The following is a 27,109-nucleotide window of genomic DNA, read 5'->3' as shown; positions in this document are numbered from 1 at the left end:
ATATTCAGTACTAAAATATGACCACAATGTCATGAATGTAGGAAACAAATGGTCAGGATACCTGGGTGGAGAACAAAGACAGCTTCCTAGAGAAAGTAATTCTAGATTAATATATGAAATAGGGATTTTTTTTCCTCCTCACATTTCACAAACAAATACAGACTTATTCAGTTTGGAATTACTTCAGGTCATTCAGTGCTTACAGCAGGCTTAACACTGAATTCAGACCAGGTTGCTCAGGGCTTTATCCAGCTGGGTCTTGAAAACCTCCAAGCATGGAAAATCACCACCTCATGGGCAACCAGCTCCACTACTTAATTACCCTGGTAGTGAAAACGTTTTCCTCGTAAAACATTGGCTCTGATGCTAATTTACATTGTATGAAGATGAAATCTCTGATTTCAACTTGTCACTGTCTTTTGTTCTGCCAATACACATTGCTGTAAAGAGCACGGCTCCATCTCCTCCGTAACCTCCTTGTAGGGGTCAGATAGCTGCTGTTAGGTCCTTCCAATGCCACCAGGTTGAACAAGCCCCATTCCCTCAACCTCTCCTTGCAAAGCAAGTGCTCTAACACCTGATCATCTTGATGGCCCTTCACAGAACTCGCTCAAGTTGACGTCTTGGGAGTGTCCAAAACTTAGGTGTAAAGGAGAATAATAATAATCACTTCCTTCAAATTCTGGCTGCTGCCCTGTTGATACAGTGCAGTCTACTGCTACCCTTCATTGTTTTGTGCTGATCAAGGATGAGGATGTTGTTCGTTCTTGGTTTCTTATTCAGTCTTTTTCCCTTCTGCTGACCCTGTCAGCACAGGTGCCAAGTAACACTGAACAGCTGAATGAGCAAAGCAGAAATGCAAGACTCTGACCAATTTTTCAGCCTGTCCTCACTTCATATAAGTGGAAGATCAACTGCCCTGTCAGGATATTGCTTCCTCAGATCAAGTAAAATCATATAAATTATCTGTTAGGGTAGCAGAACTGCAATGACATGTGAGTCTTCCATAGTCTTAGGCTGTTTCTCTACATATCTGAGCTATAGATAACAAACCATCCAAGCAAAGTCATCAGTTATGTTCTAGCTTTTCTATAGTGCTCTAGTTGTTCTTTTTGCATCAGACATTGTTCATTCCAGAAAACACCATGAGGTTGTGGGATTTTCTGGATGAATTTCACTGCAAAGACATGGCCAGACATAGCATTATACAGAGTTTACCAAGCGTACTCGTAACCAGGGACACAAATAAAGGGGAGCTGCAAGAAGAGGCTGTATTTCAATGGGAAAACAGGGTTTTCAACCTAAAAGGTGACAGGCCAATAGTGCAACATGAAACACAAGATATTCTCAGTCCTCATTCAGTTTACAAGCACAGTATCAAACCTCCTTTATCTAACATGCCAACACAGTAATGAAAGTAAGATAAAATTATGAGCAAACCTACTTCATCCAAGATGTCCAAGTACCAATATATACACACTGCATCTCTCTTTGCTTTAATAAGCATTGAATGTATCCATAATTTTTTTCACTAAAGAAGAAAAAGCATTAGGATTTTACCCAGCATACCCAGAAAATGCTTCAGTTTTTAAGGGGACTGTGGAAGTGGGATTTGAAGTTGGGTCTCTGGATCTTAATCTCTGGATTGCATGTGAATGCACTGCCAACCCTGCGGAACCCAGAATTTCCCACACAGTTTTGCTGGCACCAACGATGCTTGTGAGCAGGTAGCCTGTCTGCTGTGATTGCCTGAAGAAAGCAGCCCTTGAATAATGAGCCATAAGGAAACATAGTAAATACATATGCCATAGTGTATTGTTTTATCTACCATCGCTGTATCTAAACACTTAGAAAGCATCTCTCTATGAACACTTTACAGGGAAACTTTTGAACACTGTTGAACACCCTACAAAAACTTCTGTAATTTCCTATATTCAAGAAAAATACATTCACCTTCTGTGAAGAGGGGTTCTTGCAGAATTTTACAGCTGATGTATAAATTTTTCATCAAATCCTGTCTGCATTTGCGGTTCTCTGCTGGGATTAGTAGCATATAATTGGAGCAGGAATAGTGAGGAGAAGTACACAGTGGTTTTAAAAATCAGAAACGGCGCTTGTTTATGATATTTGCAGCTTTTCCATCTAAGTACCCACACAGATTGCACATAGTCCCACAGAGATGGAAATTAATATGTGAAATACCTGTGCAGCTTGAGCGTCACAGTTCCATAAACAGTGGCAAAGCCCAGAAGACGAACCCATCTTAGGAGAACACAGCGAAATACACTTGGCTCAAAATACAAAATGACAACCTATAGAACAGAAAGATAGAGAGAGCTTCAGTACTGCTTTAATGTGAAAGTAGTTCTTCATTCAAATGCAGAATAGTTGCAAAACAGGACAGCAGACATATTTCAGCTCGTACTGCTGTATATTTAGATTTTCTAGTAAAGTGATGGGATGATCAGATCAACCAGCTGGCACAGTTCTAGGCACCAACTCCTTTTGAAGGGAGCTGGCAAAAGCCCTGTGACAGACTGTGAAGTGACAACACTTTTAAATGCAATTCCACTGACTTTTCTTAACTGAGTGAAAACATGTACCCAGAGAAGAGGATAGAACAGACAAGGACATTTTCCTTGAGCTATTCCAGTAATATGCAGCTGGCCTAATTCTGTTTTGATGGACTGTATTTACTAGGTTACACTTCAAAGTAATTTCTAATAAACCTAGCAAAATGATAGCAGCTAATTTTTCTCTGCCAAATATTCTGCCACACTAAAAATGTAGCAGCTTCTCTCTGACCAAAACCCCAAAATCTTGATGTCATATTTGACTCCTCCTTGTTCTTCCACAGATATTTTCCCTAAGCTATACCAAATCTCCCTACACATCACCCACTTAATGAAAATAACCTTTCCGTTCACTAATGGATTTCTCTAACTGCAACAACAGAAAGGTCTTAGCAGCCTTTTGCTTTGTCTACTAAGTACCATGCATGAGGAGAGCACTCAATAAACAGTAACATAAAGCTACTTCTGCAGGTATAGTGCACAGAAGAGGATCATTACCAAATAAAATGCCACCCTTATCTAAAACAGGGCTGCTCAAATGGTGGACTCAGTCAGGATCTGAAAGAGGAGCCCATTTCTTCTTGTTCCAACAGACGCTGTCCCTGGTGTCCTGAGGGATGATCCCATATTCCTTCCCACTTTTCCAGCCCCACCAGGAGCCTGAGATCCCAGGGATTTGGCTGTATCCTGCCCTTACCCCACCTGCAGACCCTGCTTGGTCCAACAAAGCTAGATCCAGCGCATCCCACCCAACTGAACAGAACCTGGTAGAACAACTCAATGCACTGTAGTACAAATTAATTGGGTAATCCTGGTCTAGAGAAAGAAAGCACTGAAACATTTCAGGCCATCTGCCACAGCTTCATTTAGAGTCAGTACATTCTGGCAGCAGAGGTAGTATTGTGCCTACCGGCTGCCACATGATATTATTTTCCTAAGTAAATGCTTTTCTATGTGGGAATTCAAACCCAGGATATTGGCCAAAAGCCCGGGACTATGTCCTTTGGGTGACACAGACATATTTAGGAGAGTAGGGGCAAAAATGGCAGACATGTGGGCTGAGATAGAAGAAGCTGCTGTGCTTTGCTGGCATGTGGGTTTTTGTGGTTTGGTTTTTTTTTTATTTTTTTTTTTTTTTTTTTTAACAGCAGAATCAAGCTATTTCTTTAAAAAGTATGGTTTGTTGAATCAAACCATGGTGCAAAATTTAATCTGCTTTCTTCACTGTTATTATACTGACATGTTTCAAGGCAGACATTTTCTGGGAATCTGTCAAATTCTGCATGTTGAGAAGGGAACAGCATGCAGCAAAAAGCCCACTTCTCCTTGGGAAATCAGCTGGAAACCCAAAATGCATCCACACATGCATGAACATGCTTGTGTAAATTAAGGATCCAGGAGGAAGTTTCTCTGAAAGACCTGAATGACAGTAATGACCTCTTATCCTAATATACAGTTATACACGTTACGACAACTGCAGAACCCGAGCGGAGTCTGTAGCAGTAACCTGCCTCCTGAGGTTTGTCAAGGGGTAGAAAACACCCTTTTTTCCATCTCTGATTCTTCCAAACTAGAAAAACAACGTCAAAAAAAGTCTGGCATACGGAGACTCCAAACATTTCAAAATTGATCTGAAAGCAGAATTTTTCAGATGATTGAAAGGGGAAGGTCTGAAAACTCTTCAGGCATAGAATTTTCTGAACAAGGGCAACAGCTCTCTCTGCCATGCAATCTGACACAGCAATTTTATCTGCAGTTGCTTGTTGAAATATTAACTGCTTGTGTCTAGAAAATCTCATTGATTTGCATTGAACCATTTGTATGAGCAGCTGAGGCATTTGGCTAGCTATCAACCAAGAAAACATCACTTCAAATGCAGCACGGTGTGAGCTGGTACATGGCGGCTCACCACAAAGGCTGCAGAGGCAAGCCTCTGTTGACAAAAACTGTTCTTGTTTTCCCATTTGAGTGCAGACCCATTTTAACTACACCTTCGCCCAGTCGTCAAGTACATTGCAGAAGTAAGACTTGATTCAAGTTTGGTTCCCTTTTGTGTCTCCCTGTGTTTACATGACGGAGAACAGCTACAGTGCTCTCCCAAGGGCCAAAATCCATTTCTACCTATTAGTCTGTAACTTGCATGTGGTCTGGCTTTGAACAGCAAGAATCACTATACCTATGTTTTGCTTGCTTCTTAGGTTTTTCGGAAGGTTACTCTACAAATGTGTCATTCCCATTCCCATCAGGGCTTGCCGGGATATTCAGGTGACTGCCCTCTCTAAGCTCTTGTCAGCATTAGGTCTCTTGAAAGCACAGTGAATTTTAGTGGCACAATTTTAAAACCGAATAATCTTTAATGGATTGGAGCCAAGGGCTACAGAAACACTGCCCTGGAAGCTCGGTACACCAAAAGCCATGCTCAAGCTTTTCATCTTAGTGGAACCACATTCTTGCAGAGAATATCGAACTGATTTAAATAGATCTGGAGGGCTGCTGCACTCCATCTCTCACCATCCCTAGCTAAAAAACAAACAAAAAAGAAACATAACATACAGAAGTCTTGGTTTTGTTTCATACCAGGCTCTTTTAACTTCTGGTTACCAAACTCCTATTCCCTACTGTTATTCCCAGAGATAAGCTTGCCTTAAAGTGACAAACAATATGCAGCAAAGGGTTGCTGAGCTCCAGCTAGGAGTGTAGGGTGAGCAGAGGATTCACCCACACACCCAGGCTTCTCTCAGCAGAACAAGGTAATCCCTCTGAAGTTCTAAGAGACTACTCTGCCCACCAAAAATCTGACAATAATTCATTTTCCCTTTTTGCTTTTATAAAGCATTAGACCATGACAGCAGCATAAATCTCATTAAAAACTCTTAGAGGTTTTGCTGATGGATGTCACAAAACCTATTTACTGTACATAAGGAAATGTGATATCCCCTGTTTTGCCAGCTCCTGAAATCCATTTAAATACTAGACATCAGTTTCTGTTCCTTGAACAACAAAGACCTGGGGAAAAGAATGTTTGGAAATGAGAAGAAGAGAAGTCAAACAGTGCCTGTTCATGTACCAGTTACTGCAGCTATGTGTGAGACTTCATAAACTGTGGCTCATCTTTGTCATTCGGACAAATGCATTTAGATGTTTGCTTTTAACCTCAATGTGTTTTAAGCTATCATTACCCTTGCCAAAACACTGTCCCAGTAGTCACGCTACCACTTGGGGAGTCAGGGATGAAAAGACTTTCTAAGGTCACCAGCTAACTGTCAAGTGTGTTTAGAGCTGGAGAGTTACGGACATGGAAGAGAGCCTTAGCTTGCTGACACAGCGATCAGCCAGCTCAGTTGTTCAGCTGACGCGATGAACGGACACAGACGCTCTCTAAAGACAAGGGCTAAAGTCAATACAGGCACCTCACCCACTACAGCAAATTTTTGTTATCAGGACAGGTAGGACAGTAAAAGTGCTAACAGAACTAACATTGAACCACTTCATGTTCAAAAGTGTAACAAACATTGTCCTCACAAAAAATGAGCAAGTAATTAGTTTTATAGGTTCAGTGCCATTGCTTCTTAAAATATATACAGCATTTAGAAGGATTCCTTAAAGGAAAAAAAAATCCACCCTATCAGAGTCCTATAATGTTAACAGTGAGCAATACTTAATATTATTTTGGTTTTCAGATTAACTTTACTGTGTACCTTGTAAAGAAAAAAAGATGATTAATTTTGCCCTTCACCTTGATCATCAGATCCAGGCAAAAATATTTTAATTAGTACTCCCAAGGGATTCAGTCTGCCTAAATCAGGCCTATAATTTCTATCCACACTGTAGGCGACTAGTAGATCTTCCCTACTAATGTGAATTCCATAGATAACCCATGGATAAAGGCAGGTATCTTGAAGAACCTTGAAGAAGTGCAGGACTTCAGTTACTTGGACAGAATCTTGGCTTAAAGGCTTCAAATATGCATCTCCACTGATTAGAAAGGTACTTAAGCATTTATTTTCAGTAACTTGCTTCAGTGTATGTTAATTAATAATCTGCATTAGGAGGACTAAGCCAAACACTGTGCAGCCAGCTTTAACAATTTTGTAATGTATTTAAGAGAAGTTGCTTTTTACTTTGCTTCTTAATCCATAAAAGTCACATGAATAGATCAAAAGCTCATTTCACTTTTCAATCATCTTTCTATATTCCATGTTGAGAGAGAATGGACAACACTATAATGTCTCAAAAGATCAGAAGTCAAAGAACAAATATATTTAAAAATACACAGAATTTTCAGTGCTACATATCCTAAACATGAAAATTTTTGAGGAGGACCTTAGCTAAAAAAGTCCCAAAGTGTTCACTTTTGAACTCCTTATTTGTGCCCTCAGTGGCAGAATCATAGAAAGTTTTGGGTTGGAAGGGACCTTTAAAGATCATATAGTTCCAAGTGCTCTGGGCAGGGATGTTATCCTTTTTACATACATCAAAATGTGACACAGAGCTTAGAATTTCAGCATCAGCATGATCTGCTTATGGATCCTAGGTTGAAAGTCACCTACTTTAGATAAAAGCAATGCAAAATTATTAATTTTTTTTCTCATTTTCAAATAATCAGATTTCTTTCAAAATTGTGCCAGTTCATCCAAAAAGCTCTACAGGAAAACTACCTACTTCATTTAACTTCAGAATTCGCTGCAAGTACTCTGCACAGTTCAATACAGGACATGACACAGCCATTTAAGATAATGCCTTTTGGGCTAATTCCATTAGCAAGCATCTAGGAGATACTGCGAAGAGATCCATCTGATCTGTTCCACTGCCCAGCACCATCTGCCCTTGCCTGACTGCAATAGCTGTCCTGGGCTGTCTCTAGGCAATTCTGCTACGGAACAAGCCATCAGATGCTTCCTCTCGGTATCCTGCTGTGCTTTGAGATGGGCAGTCTTCTTTCTTCTGCCATGTTTCAGTAGTTTCTTTCAACACATAAAATATCCTCCAGGGTAACCTAGTACATCAAGTCACCTATTAATGCTTCATTCCTAATACTGAGAAGGGATTTCCTGCAACAGAGATGCAATGTTTGCAATGTTAGATAAGCTTGCCATCCAAACTCATAACAGTCTGGCACTATGCTTTCTAGAAAAGGGACCAATCCACTTGTATGTGGGCACACTGCCATGTTAACAGATGGGCATGAATGAAGGCATTCACGAGCCTGTGTACACTACGGGCACCACATACCACTGTTCGAAACATGAGTCACAGCTCAAAGCATCTGCTTAAATATTAGTGAATGCAGAACTCATTATCCAATCCTGCACTACCAACAAATATTTCCAGTGCAACTACATGAAACATTTTAGAGGTATGATAACTGCTGAATATATACTTAAGCTAACTATGAAAGTACACTTCCTTCCATCTCTGTCTCATTTTTTCAAACCACATGTGCTTTTTAAGCCATAACATTTTATTTTAATAGGCCTGTGGACACACAGTATTATCAAACCCTGTTATCCTTGCAAATTTCATAATTTTTAAGAAGAGTTGTGCTGCACCATTATCTTGATGCCTCTATAAAGCACACAGTTGCTGCAGGAAACCACAGTAACTACTCAGTAGGTTTTATTCTTGCCTCTGAATTGGAGCTGAACCAACTCCACAGCACACAGCATTGAGGCACTCTGCTGCTGAGGGCAATGCATTTCAGGTAAGATGTATGTCACAACAATTACAGCCATTTAAGAACTTCCGGGTTCATAAAATAAGACAAGTTTTTCATAGCTGCCCACACAAAGTCCAGCTTGAAATTCCGCCTACTGAAATCCTCTTTGCTCTCTCACTATACTTCCAACTGTAAATAGGTTTTCTCCATTGCCTGTCTTAAAACATCTGTTATGGTTCTGCCTGTGTATCACCAAAGACATGTCTTGCCTGTGAAGTCTTTTGGAAGTCTACAACGCAGTATAAGCACATAACCACCAGCACTGGTGTAAAATACAAGGACAGACTTCTAGAACTTTATTCATCAGAGTGCTTTGCTATTGCTAAATTTTATTATACTCTGGATTCATCCCCATCAGGCAGTAACAGCAGATCTCTAAAGTTCCTTATGGAACATATTTTTTACAGTGGAGCTCATTTAGCCTCCTGAGAGATTTATCTGGTGATTAAGCAAACAGAACCTTCAAGATCATTCTGGTTTGACACAAGACTGCATACTTTGAATGCCTTTTTATTGATATCTCTTCAGCTATTTTATCTCTTCTTCTTTTTTCCCCTGTTCATAAGGCAGATTGTAGCTAATGCTTGACAGGGCACCTCTGAATAGGTTATTTTGAGGAAAATAAATGTCCACATGATGTCCAAGATGCCATCACGCCTTTCCTCCAATTTGAAGAGTAAAACTGACATGTCACAGATCCTACCAGCTCTGGTAATATTCACTTATATGTGACCTGAGCACATGGCCTGAAAACGCATTTATTTGCCATAAATTTTAGCCTGTACTTAGCATTACTAATGATCCAGCTTCACTGTTCCTATTTACATTGGCCTAATGAACAGTATTCTAAAGTCAAGTAACAAAAAGTTAACATATAATCCACAATGTCTTTAAAAAGAGACATGCTTGCACTCTAAATGGATTTGTTCACAATAAATGAAGTATTATGCCCTGCAAGGCCCAAACAGTATAGAAGAACATTCTGAGGTTTTTCCTAATAATGGCTAAAACTTGTTCAGAAAACACTTAGTTTATAAGAGACTTCAGCTGACACTCTGGCTGAATCAGTTAGAAATGATAAGGTCTGTAGGGTTCCCCAAGGGTGAATTCACAACCAGCAAGAGGAAGGGGATACAAATGAAAACAACACGCTAAGTCTGTACCCTTTTTGGGGCAAGAAATGCGTACAGACTAGTTTTACCGAAAGGACTAGACCCCTGCCCCAGACAGCTGTCGGGACCATCCGTGGAATTGAGGGCAAACAGAAATCACCCTGAAAGCAAGCTAGATCATGAGACAGGTTATCACATACATTTTCTGTATCTATCTCCAAACAGAGAAATTAATGCCTACTTTATCATTGTAATAGGATAAACTACTTATCTTTTAACTCTAAAGGTCTCAAATACAAAGAAATTTCAATGGTACTAACCCAAGGAGTGGTGATCCCAAACCAGTAAAACATCATCCCTCAGGAAGTATTAGGTGTCCCAGCCTAAGGAGCTATAGTCACTGAGCTATTGGAGTTCTGGCAAATCCAGTTTCTTGGAGGCAAATGCTTGCTCAGGAAAGGTGTCTTTCTGATCACTGTGAGTTACTGGATGCTCCTGCAGCATCCAGTACAAGACAGAGAGAAATTCTGAAGCTTAGAAGTTCCCCTGAGACCATGACAAGGCGTAGCACTAACACTGAAAAATCTAAGACCAAAAAAAAAAAAAAGATACCTATATAACAGCTCTACTCACATCCCATCTTAAGAGAGAAGAGAAAATAAAGGCTGAATTGTATACTACTCTTTCCTTGTTCTCCTTCAAATGTATTTCTGCTCTACCACCACCACAAAGCAAAAGCACCAAATACATATTTTTCGGGGAGTCCAAACAGGAAGGGCTTGGTTGGCCCAATGGATCTTCTTATCCATCTGCTTTCATGTGCCAGTTATTTCTCCACCTTTGTTATGTATGTCTGCCTCATACACATACTGGCTCACTTCTGACAGCCTCACATTCTTTAACACAGTTACCCTAACAGCAGCCTGAACAGCCTGAGAAGTCAGTCCCTGAAGACTTTAGAGCTGGCTGATCTCAGCGGTTTGGAGACTTCAAGCTGGGCAGATGTGGACTTGGCTAGACATCAGAAATTTCCACTGAAATCAACACATTACTACAGAAGGTTTAAAATCTGTTTAAACAAGGTTTTTAAAAACAGAAGCAACTGTTGTATTTGAAAATTCAAAGCCTACCAGAATCCACGTGGCTAACTCTGCACACAGGGAAAAATGTTTTTCCTGACTCAGGTAGGTCACCAGCCACAGCCCTGAAGCACAAAATTAATATATAATCATTGATCTGGTTTTAAAGATACTTAGGAGCTAGCCAGGGAGTTAGGAGCCTTTGGCTTCAATAAAAGGCAACCACCCAAACATTTAAAAAATATCTGGCTCCTTGTCTTCAAAAAGAGCTGCAAGTGTTAAGAACAGTAGAGATCGCAGTGACCTCCCGTACGCTTTCATTTGATGTTTCATCTCTTTAAACTTATACACAAAGGCCTTGGATTACATTCCAGTTAAATATTTAAATATATGTGAAAATATGGGTTTCCGGATCAAGCAGTCAGGTTTTGAGTGAAGATTATTAGATATGCTCTGCCTGCAGCAACACTAAAAGCAAAGATGAGCAGGTGGGACATTCAGGGCTCCAGCCACATGTATGCCGAGGATGAGAAAAGCACAAGTGAAACATAGAGGAGAAGTTAAGCTACTTCACCATTCAAAGCTGCTATTTTCATGGTTTGAATTACGTCCCAAAAATGTAATTCAAAATTCATAGAAATAATTTAATCAGAACGTTTTATCTAGGCAACAGGTACGTATATATAGGCATACTTCACAAACTGTTTATGCCAATATAAATTATGAAAGTGGAAAATCAAAAGAACTTGTAAAACCAAAATACCTTCTAAAATATTTCCTTCTTCCACCAGTTAACTTTTATAATCCAACTACTTCTTTCATCTGTCCATATACATTTTTTTCAGTGTGACATGCCACTTGGGTAAATAACAACAGTCAACTGAATGTCCTGGTTTACTTACTTCGTATGTGAGGGGGAAAAAAATCCTAACAACTTTCTTATTGGATACACTACTATCATCCTTTCTTAACAAAGATGTGGTCACCCAACAAGCCGAAGGAAAAACATTTTAAAGAGCTGAAACACCTCTAATGAACAAGTTCAGATACCTATTCAGCACAGTCATTTGCCAAATACTTGAAATGTTTTAACGACGGGGTTAAAAATATGCTAGTTTTATTTTATGACTGAAGAATTGTAATATGCAATAAAATATTTTATTAAAAACAAAGGAAATCTACCAATTCATTTTAAGACCACGTCTGCAATTTTTTTAAAAAAAGGAAACTTTAAAAAGCATAATGGTGAAGTACTATATATTAAAATAAATCTTGCAAGAGCTGCCGCTAACTCAAGACATTATAAGCTGAATTATTCAGAGCAACTTGTCAAGTACACTTAATGCAAGACACAGATCATAAAACAGACTCACACAGACTTTTTCATTTCATTACAATATGGCTGAAATCCCCACAAATATACACTGCAGAGAGGGAGTTTTATGTATTTTCAAAGAGTGACTCCCCCCTGGGAAAAAGAAAACATGCAGCTATTTAGAGTTCCAAAAGTACTTTATCTCCTGGCCTTAATCTAACAAAGCCAGTGAAGTATTTAACATCAAATTTGTGAGAAAAAAATCTCCCTGACAGTTTAGGTTCTTCAGAAATATGTCCTTCCTGGCTGCATGCTCTCTCTGAACTACACACTGGGCAGGTTCATGAGCCAAGGGTAGAAATTTTACTGACACTGACTTTTAAGATGATTACGAGGAAAAGATAATAGGGACAGACTAGGTCTTTTAAAATATCATGCTAAAACACAGCAAAGAGGAGGACAGAACTGGCTGTTACCCTCTGCAGGAAAGTTTTTGTTGGTATTTATTTTGATAACCAGTAATTTAGAAAACCTCTCTCCACAAAATACCAGCCAGACATCTCAATCCAGCCAGTGCTGATTAGTTTAGTGCAGACGTCACTGCTGGAACTATCGACTTTTCATTTTCAGCTCATGTACCTGTAGCAAAAACAGCAGTGGGGACAAGCCAAATGCCACAGTGTGACAAACCTCCAGAGAAAGTGGTGGGAACATGCCACCTCTTAATGTTCCCGAACCAAGAACAAACGCCCATTTGGGAAATCTGCCTTAGGTAAACTAAAGCTGTCAGCTTCAGTGGAAAGGTAACTGGATGAACCGAGAAAATTAGTGACATACTCTGATAACAATATCTATGATCCTACTGTTCACAGATCTATATTATCCGTATATAATGCAAATCATATTATATATATTAACGACATAATGCAAATTATGTCATTAACATAATTAATTAATCACAGGTGATTAACAAAGTTCAGAAGAAACCAGCCACAGGTGCAAACTCAAAATACACTCCATAGTAGAAACAACAGAAATAGAAAAGAAACTCTATTCTGCTTCCTAGTGGCATTCTTACAGTTCTCCTATCACACAGAAATGAATATTGTTGCCTTCCAAAAAATATTGTAGACAGTTCGCCTGGCTAAGAGGGCCAGACTGCTCATGCTCTTTGGCTCTAGTCAAAAGGAAAAAAAAAAATGTTTTCTATAAATCCAGGCAAGAAAAATATTTGTGCAGTGTTGAGCAGATATTGATAAATTATTATGACTGAGAAATTAAAACAACTTTAGCAAAGTAAATTTCTGTATTCAAAATGATCAGACTCTTCAGAGATTTTCTCTCAGTCACATACGATCTCTAGGTGATCCTTAAAGAACAGCATAAATCAGCTCCACTCCTCTCTGCAGCACTGGAGCAGAGCAGCCTGCAGCACCAGCCCTCCTCTGCACAGAGCGTAGCACGTGCACTACGGGCCCCCCTCTCTGGAAACACGGACACATCCATAGGTAAGTCACTTACCTTCGGATGGCTCAGGGATGCTGCAAAGCAGTAGTTCAGTAATGGCCTAATAAAGGCAAAGTGAATGTGATAAATGTGTAAGTGGGAATACTGCCCCGGTCACATGGAAAGTCACTGTTCTTCTTACTCTTTTCCTCCAGATTTTCATTAGCAACTTTTTCTTCACAGAGCTTATCATTTGTGATGTATTTCTGCCATTCTGGTGCTTAAGCATGGACAGAAAAGAAAAAACTCAATCACCTCTATAATTAGAGAACAGCTGAGATTACTGGAAGGACTACAGACAAGGAAACATGCTTTGTATTTCCTCGCTGCATTTCAGCTCCAAGGTGCAGGTGAATGAAGACTGCAGCACAATTCCCGTCCTCCTGTTTTCATGTCAGTCGGCCATTGAAAACACAATAGAAATATATTCTGCTACTGCATGTTTGTTGTCACGGGGGCTGCCGTTTGTCTAGGCTTGTAAAACATCTACCACATTTCTGACCACTGCTTTTGCTACCTAAGAAGTGCTTGGAGTTGAGACTCTAGAAAAGCATCTCTTTCAGGTAGGAGCTCTCAGCTCTTGGCATCTGAATTTTAATTCAGATATAGCTGGACCCTTACATTCCTTGCCATGCACATGCAATATACTGCCAGATCAATTATTCAATAACATTTTTACTCTTTTAGAGATATGATTTCCTATCTCTCACGGAATTTAACCGGCACACTTAACCCTTAACTGCAGAAGTCTGACTCACAAGCCTCTCAAGTCCTTGCAAGTCTCAGGAGATATATGAGTTCTACTTCTCCTGTCATAGAGCTTCAGAGGAGGAAAATATTCTTAAATAAAGCAGTATCGAATAGATACTTGAATGGTGCAAAACTGAAATGCTTTCACAAAACTTTGATATCCCATAGACTACAGATATATATTGACACTATGGTGCTGCAGAATTTTATTCTGTGTTTATGGGTATATGCGTGCCTATGAGGGGGACAGTTTTAAATAAATTTTTTTAAGTGTAAGTTCTACAAACAGAGACATTTCCTAATCCATTCTCCCGTTGACATGTATGTCTCTGTGTGTTTGCACATATAAAATTAATCACATGCTTGTATTAATAGTTATATATAGAAATAATTTGGTGCTTTCCTTGTGATTTCTTTTTTGCCTGAAAAATCATTATTCTCTTTCAAAAGTTACTTTTCATACCACTTCTACAGCACATTGATTCCAAAATAGCAGCATAATTCAAGTACATCTGTGCTGATGTTTTTCTTCTTTACAAAAAGCAACACAGAACTTCATCAGTATGTCTCCTGCAATCCTAAGCAACCCTGAAATACACTTTCAGTTCAGAAGGGTTCATGGGACATCTGCATGAGCCACAAAACATTCCTTCACATGGTAGGTGAGCGAGTCATATTCTCAATATATACCCTCCTTCACCACATTCAAGTAGGATGATTTGATACTCAAATCCCTGTATTTCTATAGGGAATAGAAGTCTGGAGTGGAGCTTCCACACACTTGAGCTAGGGAAGACAAGTGAAATACCTAAGTCCAAGACGGTCAGTTTAAGCCTTACGCTGTATTCAATGGGGAGCATCACAGGCAGAGGACAACTCACAACATCCTTCTACAGGCACCTAAGGTGAGTTACAAGCACTGTCCTCCAGAGGCGCCTTCTTTTCTCCACAGACTATAAAGGGAACCTAAGGTTAAATGGGTTCAGAGTTAAAATTAACAAAAAACCTCCTGCACTGCAGATACCCACTCCAAAGTTTTACCCACAGCTCTCAGCACTCTCAGCACTCTCCTTTTCGAATGAGTTTACATGCAAAGAGTAACCTGGAAGACCACGTAAAGCCCATCCTTCAAATCTAAAATGCAACAGAGGAGAACAAGCTGGAAAAGGCTTCAGAACTATTTAGCCTAATTTAATATTTACTACTATTTTAAACTGGGGGTCTCAAAGGAGGTAAATAACTAGGACAATTCAACTGATTTGGAAAGAAATGGGCCTAAACCACAAGGTATGTTTTGTGGATTTCAAGGTAACCACCAGGGAATGCAGAAACACAGAAAAAAGATGGCAATGAAAGTAACACGGACATTAGCTATTGAGGGCTATGTTCTGAATGGACAGGTGTCAGCACCAGTACAGAAGAAAAATGCAAAAGTCTTAAAATGAAAAGCAATGATCACAGACTAGCCATCTCAAGCAACGTATCAGCAACGTAGCTGGATGAACTCAGAAAAGCCTGAGAAGAATTCATTTTTACAGACTTCAGAAAGAATATTTCTTTAATAGTACAAGAACAACAAACTCAACTCTGAAAGAGCAGTCTTCAAACGCTTCAACACATGTAGGTGGCAATCAACTAAAGAGAGCAACAAATCAGAACAGAAATCTCCCCTTGGAAATGCTGCATGGAAGTGGAAAGTAGGAAGGATGGATCTTGGAGCAGATCTTCAGGAAACTGCATGTGGGCTTGAATAAAAGAGTCTGTGGAGGTCATTCAGCAGTTGGTGAGAAGCTTGAAGTACAATAGTGCAAGGAAAGAGAGGAGTCAGGTGAAGGGGAAGGTGCACAATGTGAAACCATTGACTGAGGGAAACTAAGGGTAATAAATTCTCCTCTGGAAAACAAAGTTTCATGACACTTCAATGATCTGTATTGCTGCTCATCATCTCAAAAAGCAGCGACAGTAAAACCCCTAAGGGATAATAGGCACATCTCATCTTTCAAATAATGCATTTGCTAACCTTTGCATACATCTTCTCCATAAAACTACACTGGCAAATACATAAGTGAACATATTCATGAATTCTTAATTATCAGACATGGGCAACTTCTTTTTTAAAAAGAAACAAATAAACCACAATAACATTGTGGTTTACATTTGAGATGTAAGGTTGTATTTGATGCACGTATCTTTATCTTGTCACATCTGTTTCTGTTGTCATTAAAAACTTTAATCCTCTCTCTCACATGGCAAGATGTTTTTTCAGGTCCTAAATATTTGAACTCAAACATCCAGAACAGCATTAGGACCAGCAGTTTGTTTTGCTGAACTATGCTTTCTCTGCAACTTAGGGTTTGGGTTCTTGTGATTAAAATTGCCTTTGATTTCATATATGTAAATATATGTAAAATAGCTGTAGAGAAATAAATTGTGGATAGGAAAACAGAGGAGCCAATTTTTTATTATTTTGAAAATTTAGTAGGATTAGACAAAACAGCACACCTGTCCTCAGTGCACCAATTGGCCAGTTTCTGAAGAAAGTTCTTAACAGTTAATACTTTAACCTGGAAAACAATCAACTTCAAGCCGTGTTTTTCCAGCGAAAACAGTTGAGGTCCATATCTCACTGCTGATACCTAAAAATAAATTAAGCATTTATTGGAGTAGGTATTAGAAGCTAGGTCTCTCCCTTCTAACCAGTAGGTAAAATACCTTCCCTGCTACACTGTAGCGTTAGATTAGTATTTGTGCTAACACCCATTTACTACTGCTTAATGAAGCAACGTGAACTGGAACAATAGCAGCACAAGAGGCTGAACACTCCTCATGCTGCAGCATCTCAGAGCCAAATCACTAACGCTCTCTTCAGGGTGGTACAAGTTTGTATCCTCTGAGCCACAGAGGGGAACTGAACCCCAGTGTCACATCCAGAACCAAAATATTAACAAGTGGGATATTGAATAAAAAAGCTATCTATAGGTTGGGGGTTTTACCATCTATACTCGGGGAAGAAAGTAAGGCTTGCATGATGCACCTGAAGAGAGGGTTCAAAACTGCAGGCCTTTGTGAAGGAAGGCGTTTCCCCATGGACAAAAAGCAGGCAGATTGCAAACCACAAAGCCCTCTCTCTTCAGCACGCCCAGCTCCGTAAGCTAGCAAAGCAGGCGTGCTGGCTGCTGTGTCTCTGACTGCGTGCACAGCCCTCTAACGTAAAGAGTACCTCACTTGACCTGAAGGCACCAAACCCAGGCACTGCAATTTGGAGTTGCAATGTCTAACACTACGGTAAGTTGAGTCCTTCAAAGACTTGCCATGATAAAAACTGAAGCTATGCTAGGAAACACATTCCCTGCTAATGGCTTAACTATTCAATCATCTTTGGTCTCCTCCTTTCAGAGACACTGACCAAAATAGCTCATTGATTAGCTAACCTCCTGTTGCTGCAGCTGTAAAAATAAAGCATTAGATACACCAGTCTTCCAGGGCAAGATCTCTCATTTGCATTCCTGACACATCTTGATTGCACGGTCCACAAAATGCATTCATTAACAGATCAAGAAACAGCAGAAGGTGGCTTTCTTCAAATGCTTCACTCATTTCTAGGCACAGGGGGAGTCCTCCAAACCTTTCACCCCTTTATCAAAGAAAAGGCCCACCATCTACCAGGAGACGCATATTCTACTGCATTTTGTTGCTAGGCATTCCTCTGCATCTAACAACAATTATTTACTCCTATGAAGTTACTTCTCCATCCTCCCTACCAAGCTGCTTGGGCTGTTGGATGCACAACTGTACAATTAAACCAGCATAAAAGCAGAAGAACAATCTATTTAAGAGCAACATGAACAGTTGTCATCTGAACTAGGAATAAGAAGGTGAACAGAAACCAAAATAACCAACTCCAGGGGCCAGGGAGAAACACTGCAATTATTTAAAAGAGATGTCAGGCTGGTAAAATAGATAGAGATAGCAATGATATAAAACACTGGCCAAAACAAACACTTCAAGACCCAGATTTAGATGAGAAGCTGGGAGTACTCAGAAGGCCATGACCTTCTTCTTCTTCAAGGTTCTTGAACACTTACTATATATATCACAACTATTTATGAGTTAAAACAAACCCATTCAGGCAAATTTTGACAGGATCGCTTGTGACATGTCTGAGAAAAATGCATTACTTTAGACAGTCTAAGGAAATTAACCTAGCAGATTCAGTGCATCATGCTACAAATTTCATCTACTTTATGAAAGACACACATGGAGGGGAAAAAAAAACCACATTTATTTGAACTTGCTTAGGTAACTACAAAATCTGAAGAATGTCTGCCATGCTCTCTAGACCAACAGATGACTCAGTGTTTAGCAATAGGGGCTTCTCTGTCCTTGATTTCTTTTTCTCTCTTTCACTCTGAGTGGCTGCGACTTTATTTTTTTCCTGTTCTGTAACCTATTACTTAATCAGTTAAGACTAAAGTTACTTGAAGTTAGATCAAGGTTCCAAACCTCTTTTTTTCATTTGTTGAAAATAAAAGAGAATGGCTTTTCCCAAATTCACTGTCTGCTCAATAATTCTCTCTGTCAACCTGCTTTTTTGTTTCATCTGGTCTGTACCTAGGCCCTTGTCATTAATATAAACAATAACACATGCTAATTATGGTATAAAATATATTTCATACCATATAATATATTTTGTATAAATAAATATATTTTATATAATTTTATAAAATAAATATATTTATTTATATATATATATATATATATAGATTTCATGTCTACAAGTTCTTGATCACCTCTGATGTCTGCAGTACACCCAGGAGAGTCAAAACAGAAATAAGTGCTTTTCACAACTATGCCATTTGATATGAAAGGCTTTTGATGTTATCAGGTTAGCCCAGTTTATAGACACTTGAGGAATGCCTAATATACCACAGGTTTCTTTTCCAAATGTAGCAAGCACTGACGGCACTTGCCCTGAACAGAGCAGACACCTTGCCTGAGGAAAGAAGTGCTCCGTATTATTTGGTAACTCCCACAACCAAGAGTAGCAACTGCAGCCCAAGAAAGGTATCTCATCTTGGGGTCAAAACAGATCAAGTTTATTTTCCTGTAAACCACTAAGAGTGTGGCATGTCTTTTGGTTCCAGGGAAGTTACATAAAGATCAGCTAAAAATTAAACTTAGATTTTAAAAATATTTTTGGTAACATCTGAAATTTGCCTGACCTCATTATTACCAACACTAAATCTGTTAATCTTAAAATATTAAGCTTAAAACTTACATTTTAGGTATTTAGGGTATGTTCTGATTCAGCTATCTTCCAAAATTCCTGGGTCCTTATAAAATAGAGCATACAATACGCAGCCTTATGTTAAATTAATGCTTAATATAAATGTTTCTTAGGGTTTTAAGAGACTTGCTATGACAGCATTTTGCCTTTTCTTCTCGTAGCAATGACTGGTGATTACTTGAACATAGAGTGCTTGCTACTGTGGCAGTAACTTACCTGGATTATGATTTAAAAGATGTAAATATGCCTCGATGCTTGGAAGGTAGATAAAAGTTTAATAAATATGGATATAAATAGCTGACTAAAGAACCCAGTGCACAGACTTTTACAGATAAGTTCTTTACAGATTTCATGGCAATGCCATCAGTAAAGACAGAAAAAAAGGACTAGCTGACTCCATGGGCCAGGAAGCTCTGCCTGAGTTTCAAAACAACATTTCAGTCGTTCAGCATGCTGGTGATTTTGGATTAGGAGTTTAAGAGAGTGAGCTGAGCATTGAGAACGCTTGCTCCGTACCCCAATACATGCTATATTTGAGAGAATTAGGCTAGTTAACAAATTAAGCAAGACTAGTAGATTTAACAACATACTACTGGAATATATAACATTATTTTGGACTGTGACTAACGTGACAACTTGCACGCTCGGATTGACATGGAGGAAGAGATTCAAAGATTAAATCATAGCTCCAAGCTTTAAACACAGTGGTCATTTTAACTTTTTCCTGTAGAAAATGCCCGAATTTAAAAGGAAGATAAAACTCCAAACAAGAAAGAATACTTGAAGGAAAAGTGGAAAGAACTTCCTTGTACCAACAAAACTCCCTTTACTTTTCTTCCTGAATGTCATTATAGTCTGCACAAGTACCAGCATATGTTATACAAAATACCAAAATATACCTGTTGGAATACACATGTGAAAGGTTTAAACATTTCTTTCAGTGAAAATGATCAAAGAAGTTTTAATCATACAGGAAAAGCAGTATCAATATGTATTTAATAGAAAAAAAGTTAAACAAAGAACTATTAAGATTTCCCTTTTTCCAAAAACGTTTCTTCACCAAATTTTACACACACCACAAAGTAGAACCAAACTTTTTTGTAAAATGCTCTCAGTCAGCAAACACCCGCAGCAGTGATGTGCTGCTGCGTGAATGTTAGCCAGCCATGGCAGCAGCACCCGCCTTCCTCTAAGAAATTCATAACACAGATTTACTCCATCATAAAGCACCGAGATTTCAGCACACCCAAGGAACAAGGTCTGCCTTTACAGTCGATCTGCCCATGTGCACTAGCCTGACTTAGGCAGAATGTGTCTGAATTAATGTGTATGTACGCTATGACTGGTTTGCATTTTCCAGTCAATTCGGCCCTTCAGATTACTTTTAAAACCAGTGACCCTCACACTGATAAAGTTTCCAGGTATTCCAGATGACTACTTAGGCTTACTTCTGCCTGCTTTTTGGATTACTGCCTTTGTCCTTACCCTTGAGTCAATCTCATACTGGACATGCAGAGCAAGGACTTTCTATCATCTGCAATATATAAGAGGAGAAGGTGACAAGTAACCTGTAGTCCTTCCTTGCCAAGGGGTTTAAAGCATTTAAAGGACTATATTCACTTCAAGACTTGTGCATCGCTCTGAGACACAAAAACCTTGCCTAATCTAGCATGCATCTGAACCCTTCCAGCACTATCACTGCATACAGATGATGCCACCTAACTCATGCCAGTGCCAAACTATGCAACGTGTAACTCCCTCCTGAGCCCTCTTCAGCTGTTAGCATGTAGGAGCCAGTCTTGCTACCAAGGCCAGACCAGGGGACTGAGTAACCTCACTCATGCCATGGAAAAGCAGTTTTAAATCCCTGATTAGTGTGAGAGCTCAAAGACCCTTATCTGTAATAGTATGCCAGCTGTGAGGCAGCTTGGTGATCTGAAGCTGGCCGGTTCTCAACCAGTGCTAGCAGAACTGCTCCCGTTTACATGCAATGCTTGAACGTGTTCACCAGGGCAGTCAGGTCAGTTCCCTAAAACACTCACAAATCTGAGTTACAAATTCATGGTTCTGTGACTATTCAGTAGAATAGTGAAATATTCATTTGAGTAAAACTGGGACCTCTTCTTGCTTTTGCCCTTTGGCATTGCAAGCATTCCCACTGTTCCCCCCGTCATCTTAAATCCTACAGATTGAGGCTCTCTAGTGGGAGTGATGGATTTTCTTCTTACTATTCCCTGCTGCTTTATTTATCATCTAATGTCTTGTCATGCAAGTTGGGTGCAGCTCCATAGAAATTAGTAGATTAGTTCTGAAATACAGTCCACATGGGACTGGAATCAGGCTTTTTTCTGTTAGAATTTTATCGCTTAATCTTTTAAAGTCTAAATCAAATATTTTCAGATCATTCCTATAGAGTACCTATCATCTCTAAGAGTATAAAAACAGTTGCATGCTACCAGACCTTTGAGAAAACGAAAAATTCACCATCAAATGTGTCCTTGCTCACACCTTTAAATAAAATATTTTTAAACACTTTAATTGTTATTATTAGTAACAGCCATTTGTAATGTGATTCTTTACCCATTGATCAGGACCCTGCTGTGCACAGCACAGCTATGCCAAACATCCCTGTACCAAAGAGTTCATAATTTAAATATGAGATGAGAAACCACACGTCAATACAGAGGAAGCACAAGGAAAGAATAAAAGATTTATCTTCTGCAATTATGTAAGTGGTGGTTTAGGAAAGGAGAAGAAAGCTTGCAAGGAGTAGTGAGAAATAATTGAATGCAAGCAAAAGACAAGCACTGAATGTACAATCTGTGGTTTTATAGACACCTTCTATAACATGTAATTGTGACAATGAGAGAAAAGTCAGTGCTGTATCAGGGTACAAGATGTCACTTCTGTCTTGTTTTCATTTCTATACTGTTTGGTTGCTCAATTCTGGATTCATTTCCCTGTTGCTATATTAGACTTTTTTTGCTGTGTTTTCTTTTTTGAGGCGAAGTTCTCTATTCTTTTTTCTCACTAGCATCCTTTCCTTTTTCTCTTTACATTGTTTTTACTAACTAAACAATATGCAATAAGGCTCTAGTACCTTGACTTATTTAAAAAATTAGTATCAAAGAATAATGAAAATTGTGGATGATTTAAATAATTTAGTATGTTTGATAAATGATATACTGTAAGAGAACTACATAAAAATAATCTTTTCTTTCACTTGCAGCTTTTTCTGTGATGAAAGAAAGTTTCATTTCATTCTATTTTCTTCTATGTTTTTTGTCCATATATATCACCTTGGAATTTCTAAATTTATTTTTTTTAACCTTTGAAATCCCCCCAAACATTTTTGGTACGAGTTTTGATTGAATTGATATATTTCTCTCTTTGCTTGTTTTTTTTTTTTTTTTTTCTCAAGAAGGTGCAGAACTTACTGAACTGTGTCATGCCACTACAAAAAAAATCTACTGTGGATTCAGATTTCAAACACAGATCAGCACATGGATGCTGTATATTAGCTATGAAGGACATGATATTCCTTAACAGCTTCCTCAAAACTTGTATATATTTGCAGATCTGTGCTTAGTCCCACAAAGGCAGAGGATCTAGAAATCAGTTTGTATAAAATACTGTTGAAAATACTATTGCTTTTTCCTATGTGGTCCTAATAAACTGAGATGCATGCAATAAATCAGAAGGTTTACATCTCAAAGGAAAGAGCTGGGTTTTGTAAAGACTAATTGTTTGCTCTAGTGAACATCTTCAGTTCCATCCCCAGCACTACTGTTACTTCTAAGAACAGAAGAAATCTCATCTCTTTCTACTCATGTGGCATAGATTTAAACCCAGTCACTACTCCCTTGAATGTTTCATTTTCAGAAATCAATCTGGCTAGTTTCATGGTGAGCCTCTTACCTGATGGCCCCTAACTCTTCATTTTTTGAACACTGGCAAACTAAAATTTTGACCATTTCTGCCAGATGAGTTTATTATTACCAATAACAGAGTAAATAGATCATAACTTATACATTAGTACTTGTTGATGTGTTTGGATAATTTTATATTGCACTTATATTTTATGTCGTAAACTTGTCTCTGCTTTCATAAGTATTTATATTACTTTTTCCAATTCCTCTCTACAAGCAAAAAGCTAATTTCTTATTTACATCATGTTGTAAGTGGCGTTGGGGTAAAAGCATTGGTTTTAATCCCACTAATCTCTTATTCCAGAGTTTAGAAATGAGAAGTTTATAAGAGCTACACAGTAATGAAAACTTTCCACTATCGCTATTATAATTATATAAGATTTTTCCAGGGCAAAGATTTCACTAGTTATAGTATCATTTTGCCTGTAAACTGAAAACTGCTTAACAACATCTAGCAGTTGGTATTAAACACCATAAGGTATCATTGCCTACATCTTCTTGATTCTCAGCATGTAGAAAGACTGAATAAACGCTCATCTCCGGTGGATGAAATCTCTTTTCTTAAGGATGTCTTCCAAAACCATCAACTTTTCCCTTTCTCCATTGTAATGCATTGAATTTCTCATGTTTCTGAATCATTTACCATTACTCATCCTCCATGGTGTGACACTTAAACTCAAGTAGACAGTTAGGAAATACCTGATGCATTCATATATAAAGGAAAACGAACTGACAAGAAAAACCAATTGAGAAAAAAAAGCATAGATCAGGTCCTGTATTATTCACACTTAACAGGCTTTGAAATGGAGACTCTGCCTCTCCCTTTTCCGCTGTGTTAATGCAGAGTACTCTATCACATGTTGATTTTTTCAGTAATTTCAGTTACTACAGTAAAACCTGAACATACTCTAGAACATAGTGCATATCGATTCAGTTCACGTGCCCTGTGGTCAATCTGATCATCAAAAAACGTTTGGCTGAGAACAATACTCCTATCCTTTCTAGCTTATATGCCACTGGGATCCAACAAGAGTTATATAAAACGAAGTACATAATTTTAAAATAAGACGTTTTTCATGTTTTGTTACTCAAATTCAGCAGAAGCAGTGAGGTCAGATGAAGACTCACTAATTAGATTTATTTTTTTCTATCAGGTGTTCTTCAGTAATTCCTTGCCTTGCCTATAGCACTGCTGTGGTCTCCCATTCAAGTGCTAGCCAAGCTCCTAATGGTTTAGCTTTAGAGAGCCAAGCAAAATGCATGAATTATTACAGCATGGGTCCAGGCATTAGGAAGGAGCATCCCATGAATGTTTCCAGCACTATTTTCCTCCATATGAATGTACTGACATGGCACCCTTTGATAATTTTTGTGTGTCAATGCCTTCTGTGGTCTGAAAAGAGCTCTCCACAATCTTTACATGTCAAATGTAGCAGATTTATAAATGACAGGCTGTAGGTAGGTCAGTGAAGGTACAAGTACTGTACTTGTACTGTACAAGCAGAACTTGTGCATATGTTATCGCTCATACTGTATAAAAAAATTTTAAAAGCCCTGGCTAAATACTGCGCATTGTTTTTCAGGATTGTGGTCTGGTTTTAAAATACAAGTTTGAAAAGAAGATGTTAATGTAGGGTCTTCATCTACAAATTTTTATACATGCAAGTAAGTGTATTCATGCAAGTTACTTCAGTGGAATTATGAGTAAAGACCACAAGATCTTGCTCTGCTCCCCTCACCGCAGGATTAATTTCACTGAATGAAGGGCTGACAAGACTGGACCACAAAAGTTCCTGCAAGCCATCAGTGCAAGACAGTAATCTAAAATAAAAAGGTCAGTGAAAACCCAATGTGACAGTTGATTCAGATCACTGACTGCTGTCCTCTTCTCTCCAGCTCTCAAGCCCTGCATACACACATATACTTGGCTATTCAGTGAACCTAGATTCTGACAAATGGGTCCTTCAAATTCAGTTCTCAAAAAAGCTTTCAGAGTAGCAAAAATAACACTGTCCTCCTACAATCCTGTCCTGTACCTTTGGATCCATGGAAGGAGAAGATCAGGTTTTGTCTTGCTATTGCAAGTAGCGTCACAAGTATGAGCGTAGGAGTCTAAGACATGAAAGAATAGTAACATCAGTACAAGTACAGTACTTGTACCTTCACTGACCTACCTACAGCCTGTCATTTATAAATCCCACTACATGTTGCAACAACGTCACATATTTCATGACATTATCCAAAAACTACAGCCACGTGCCTGCACACTGCCTGGTTGGGTAGTCTCTATCCTTGCAGATTTTTAAGACCTACCTGGATAAAGCCCTTAGTAAACTTATCTTATAGCTACTGCTATAGCTGACCCTCCTTTGCACAGGAGGTTGTACTAGAGGCCTCCTGAGGTCCCTTCCAGCTTGAGGTATCCTGTGAACACAGCACATAGATGTACACAAACACACAGAACACTCCCCTCACCAAATTCTACCTGTATAATATCTCTACTGAGTTTTCAATATCCCAAACATTTGTCAAATACACAGAAATACCAATATCTAATGAAGGTTAGTGTTCCAGCACTCTCCAAACCAGCTGACTGCGACAGTTCAGGACACATAGCTGTGGCTAATCACAGTTCTAGATGTGGATAATCATATATACAACAGCTTCTAGTTATCTCCTTTGTAGTAGTTACTACATTTTTCAGGATAGCTATGTAGATTAGTGACAACAGAATCATGAAAAACTATTGCACTGTGTATGTTGTTTTTCTGCTATTTCAAATACACTTATTCAAAAAGCAGAAATTCTTCAGTGCCTGCTTCCTGTTAATAAAAAGCCATCAACATTTTTCTTAGTGTGGTTCAGGGCAAGGATACAAGTGCTCCTGGTGCCCATGAGGTTTCTGTATTTTGAAGCACAAGCTTGTAATGCAGAGGCTACACCAGTTTAGTTCTGGCTTTTGCATTCAAAGCAAACTGGCTCTCAAAAAAAGCTACTGGTTTACTGGTTGCAGGTTAACTTTGAAAAGTACGTTCATCTGGGAAGGACACTGACTGAGAGAGACAATCTTCTGCCCAGTTCCCTCACTCCTCTGCCCAAGCAAGACAGTGTAGATATAAAATGCTAGCAATATGGTATTTAAAGTCTGCCTTTTCCATTGGCTGGACATCTAACCCACTATGATCCAAATAAAATGGGAAGACCCTTTTTTAGAGCACTAGGGAAATCTGTAGCGATTATCTCTGAGCAGATACTTACACTGTGTCCCTGGACTTCAGTGACATAAACACTATACCGAACACAGGCATGTTCTTTAGCTACTGTGAAACAAGAACAATCAAATGATGGCTGTTCATCATAAAAGCTTTAAAAACTATTTTATCAGTAAAGAAGATGTAGCTATATGCTGAAAAAGAATCAAGCTAAAACATCTGCAGTATCAAGAATAGGCCTGCAGCTCTAAACATGTTGGAAAAAACAAAATATTTCAATTGGCCTCAGTGAGCATCACCATGTAAGGAATGAACAGTGACTGAGCTCTTCTAATGAATCCCTTGTAGGCATACTTGAGGCATAGATGCATAAAACTATTATGCACTATTCCATTTTCACATCTGTTAATGCCAAAACCAAAGCTTTCCACTGATCCTGCTCTGCTCAGGGCTGTGACCAATGGAACTATCACAGCCTTATCCTCCCAACATGCAGGGCTCACACCTTCTATGCTAATATACCTACAGATCATTTGAGGGAAAAAAGTCCACAATCACATCTAAGCTACACTACTCCCCACTTGGTATTCCTTCTCATAAAACAAAAAGGTAGGTCATTCTAGCTTGAGT

At 38.8% G+C, this 27,109-nt stretch overlaps 1 protein-coding gene across 2 annotated transcripts in view; it reads right to left on the bottom strand.

The window, feature by feature from the left end:
• The window catches only part of GPR158 (G protein-coupled receptor 158), a 209,335-nt gene that overhangs the window by 55,849 nt on the left and 126,377 nt on the right, over window positions 1-27,109 (bottom strand). For both annotated transcript variants that reach the window (XM_040592584.1, XM_040592585.1), the window contains exon 6: window positions 2,203-2,312. In XM_040592584.1, the coding sequence (XP_040448518.1) occupies window positions 2,203-2,312 (110 nt within the window). The remainder of the gene's footprint in view (window positions 1-2,202; window positions 2,313-27,109) is intronic.

The sequence above is a fragment of the Falco naumanni genome, chromosome 4 (genome assembly GCF_017639655.2).
Source record: "Falco naumanni isolate bFalNau1 chromosome 4, bFalNau1.pat, whole genome shotgun sequence".
Lineage (NCBI taxonomy): Eukaryota > Metazoa > Chordata > Aves > Falconiformes > Falconidae > Falco > Falco naumanni.
Note: the sequence above shows the minus strand (reverse complement) of the source record. Positions and strands in the feature narration are given on the sequence as shown.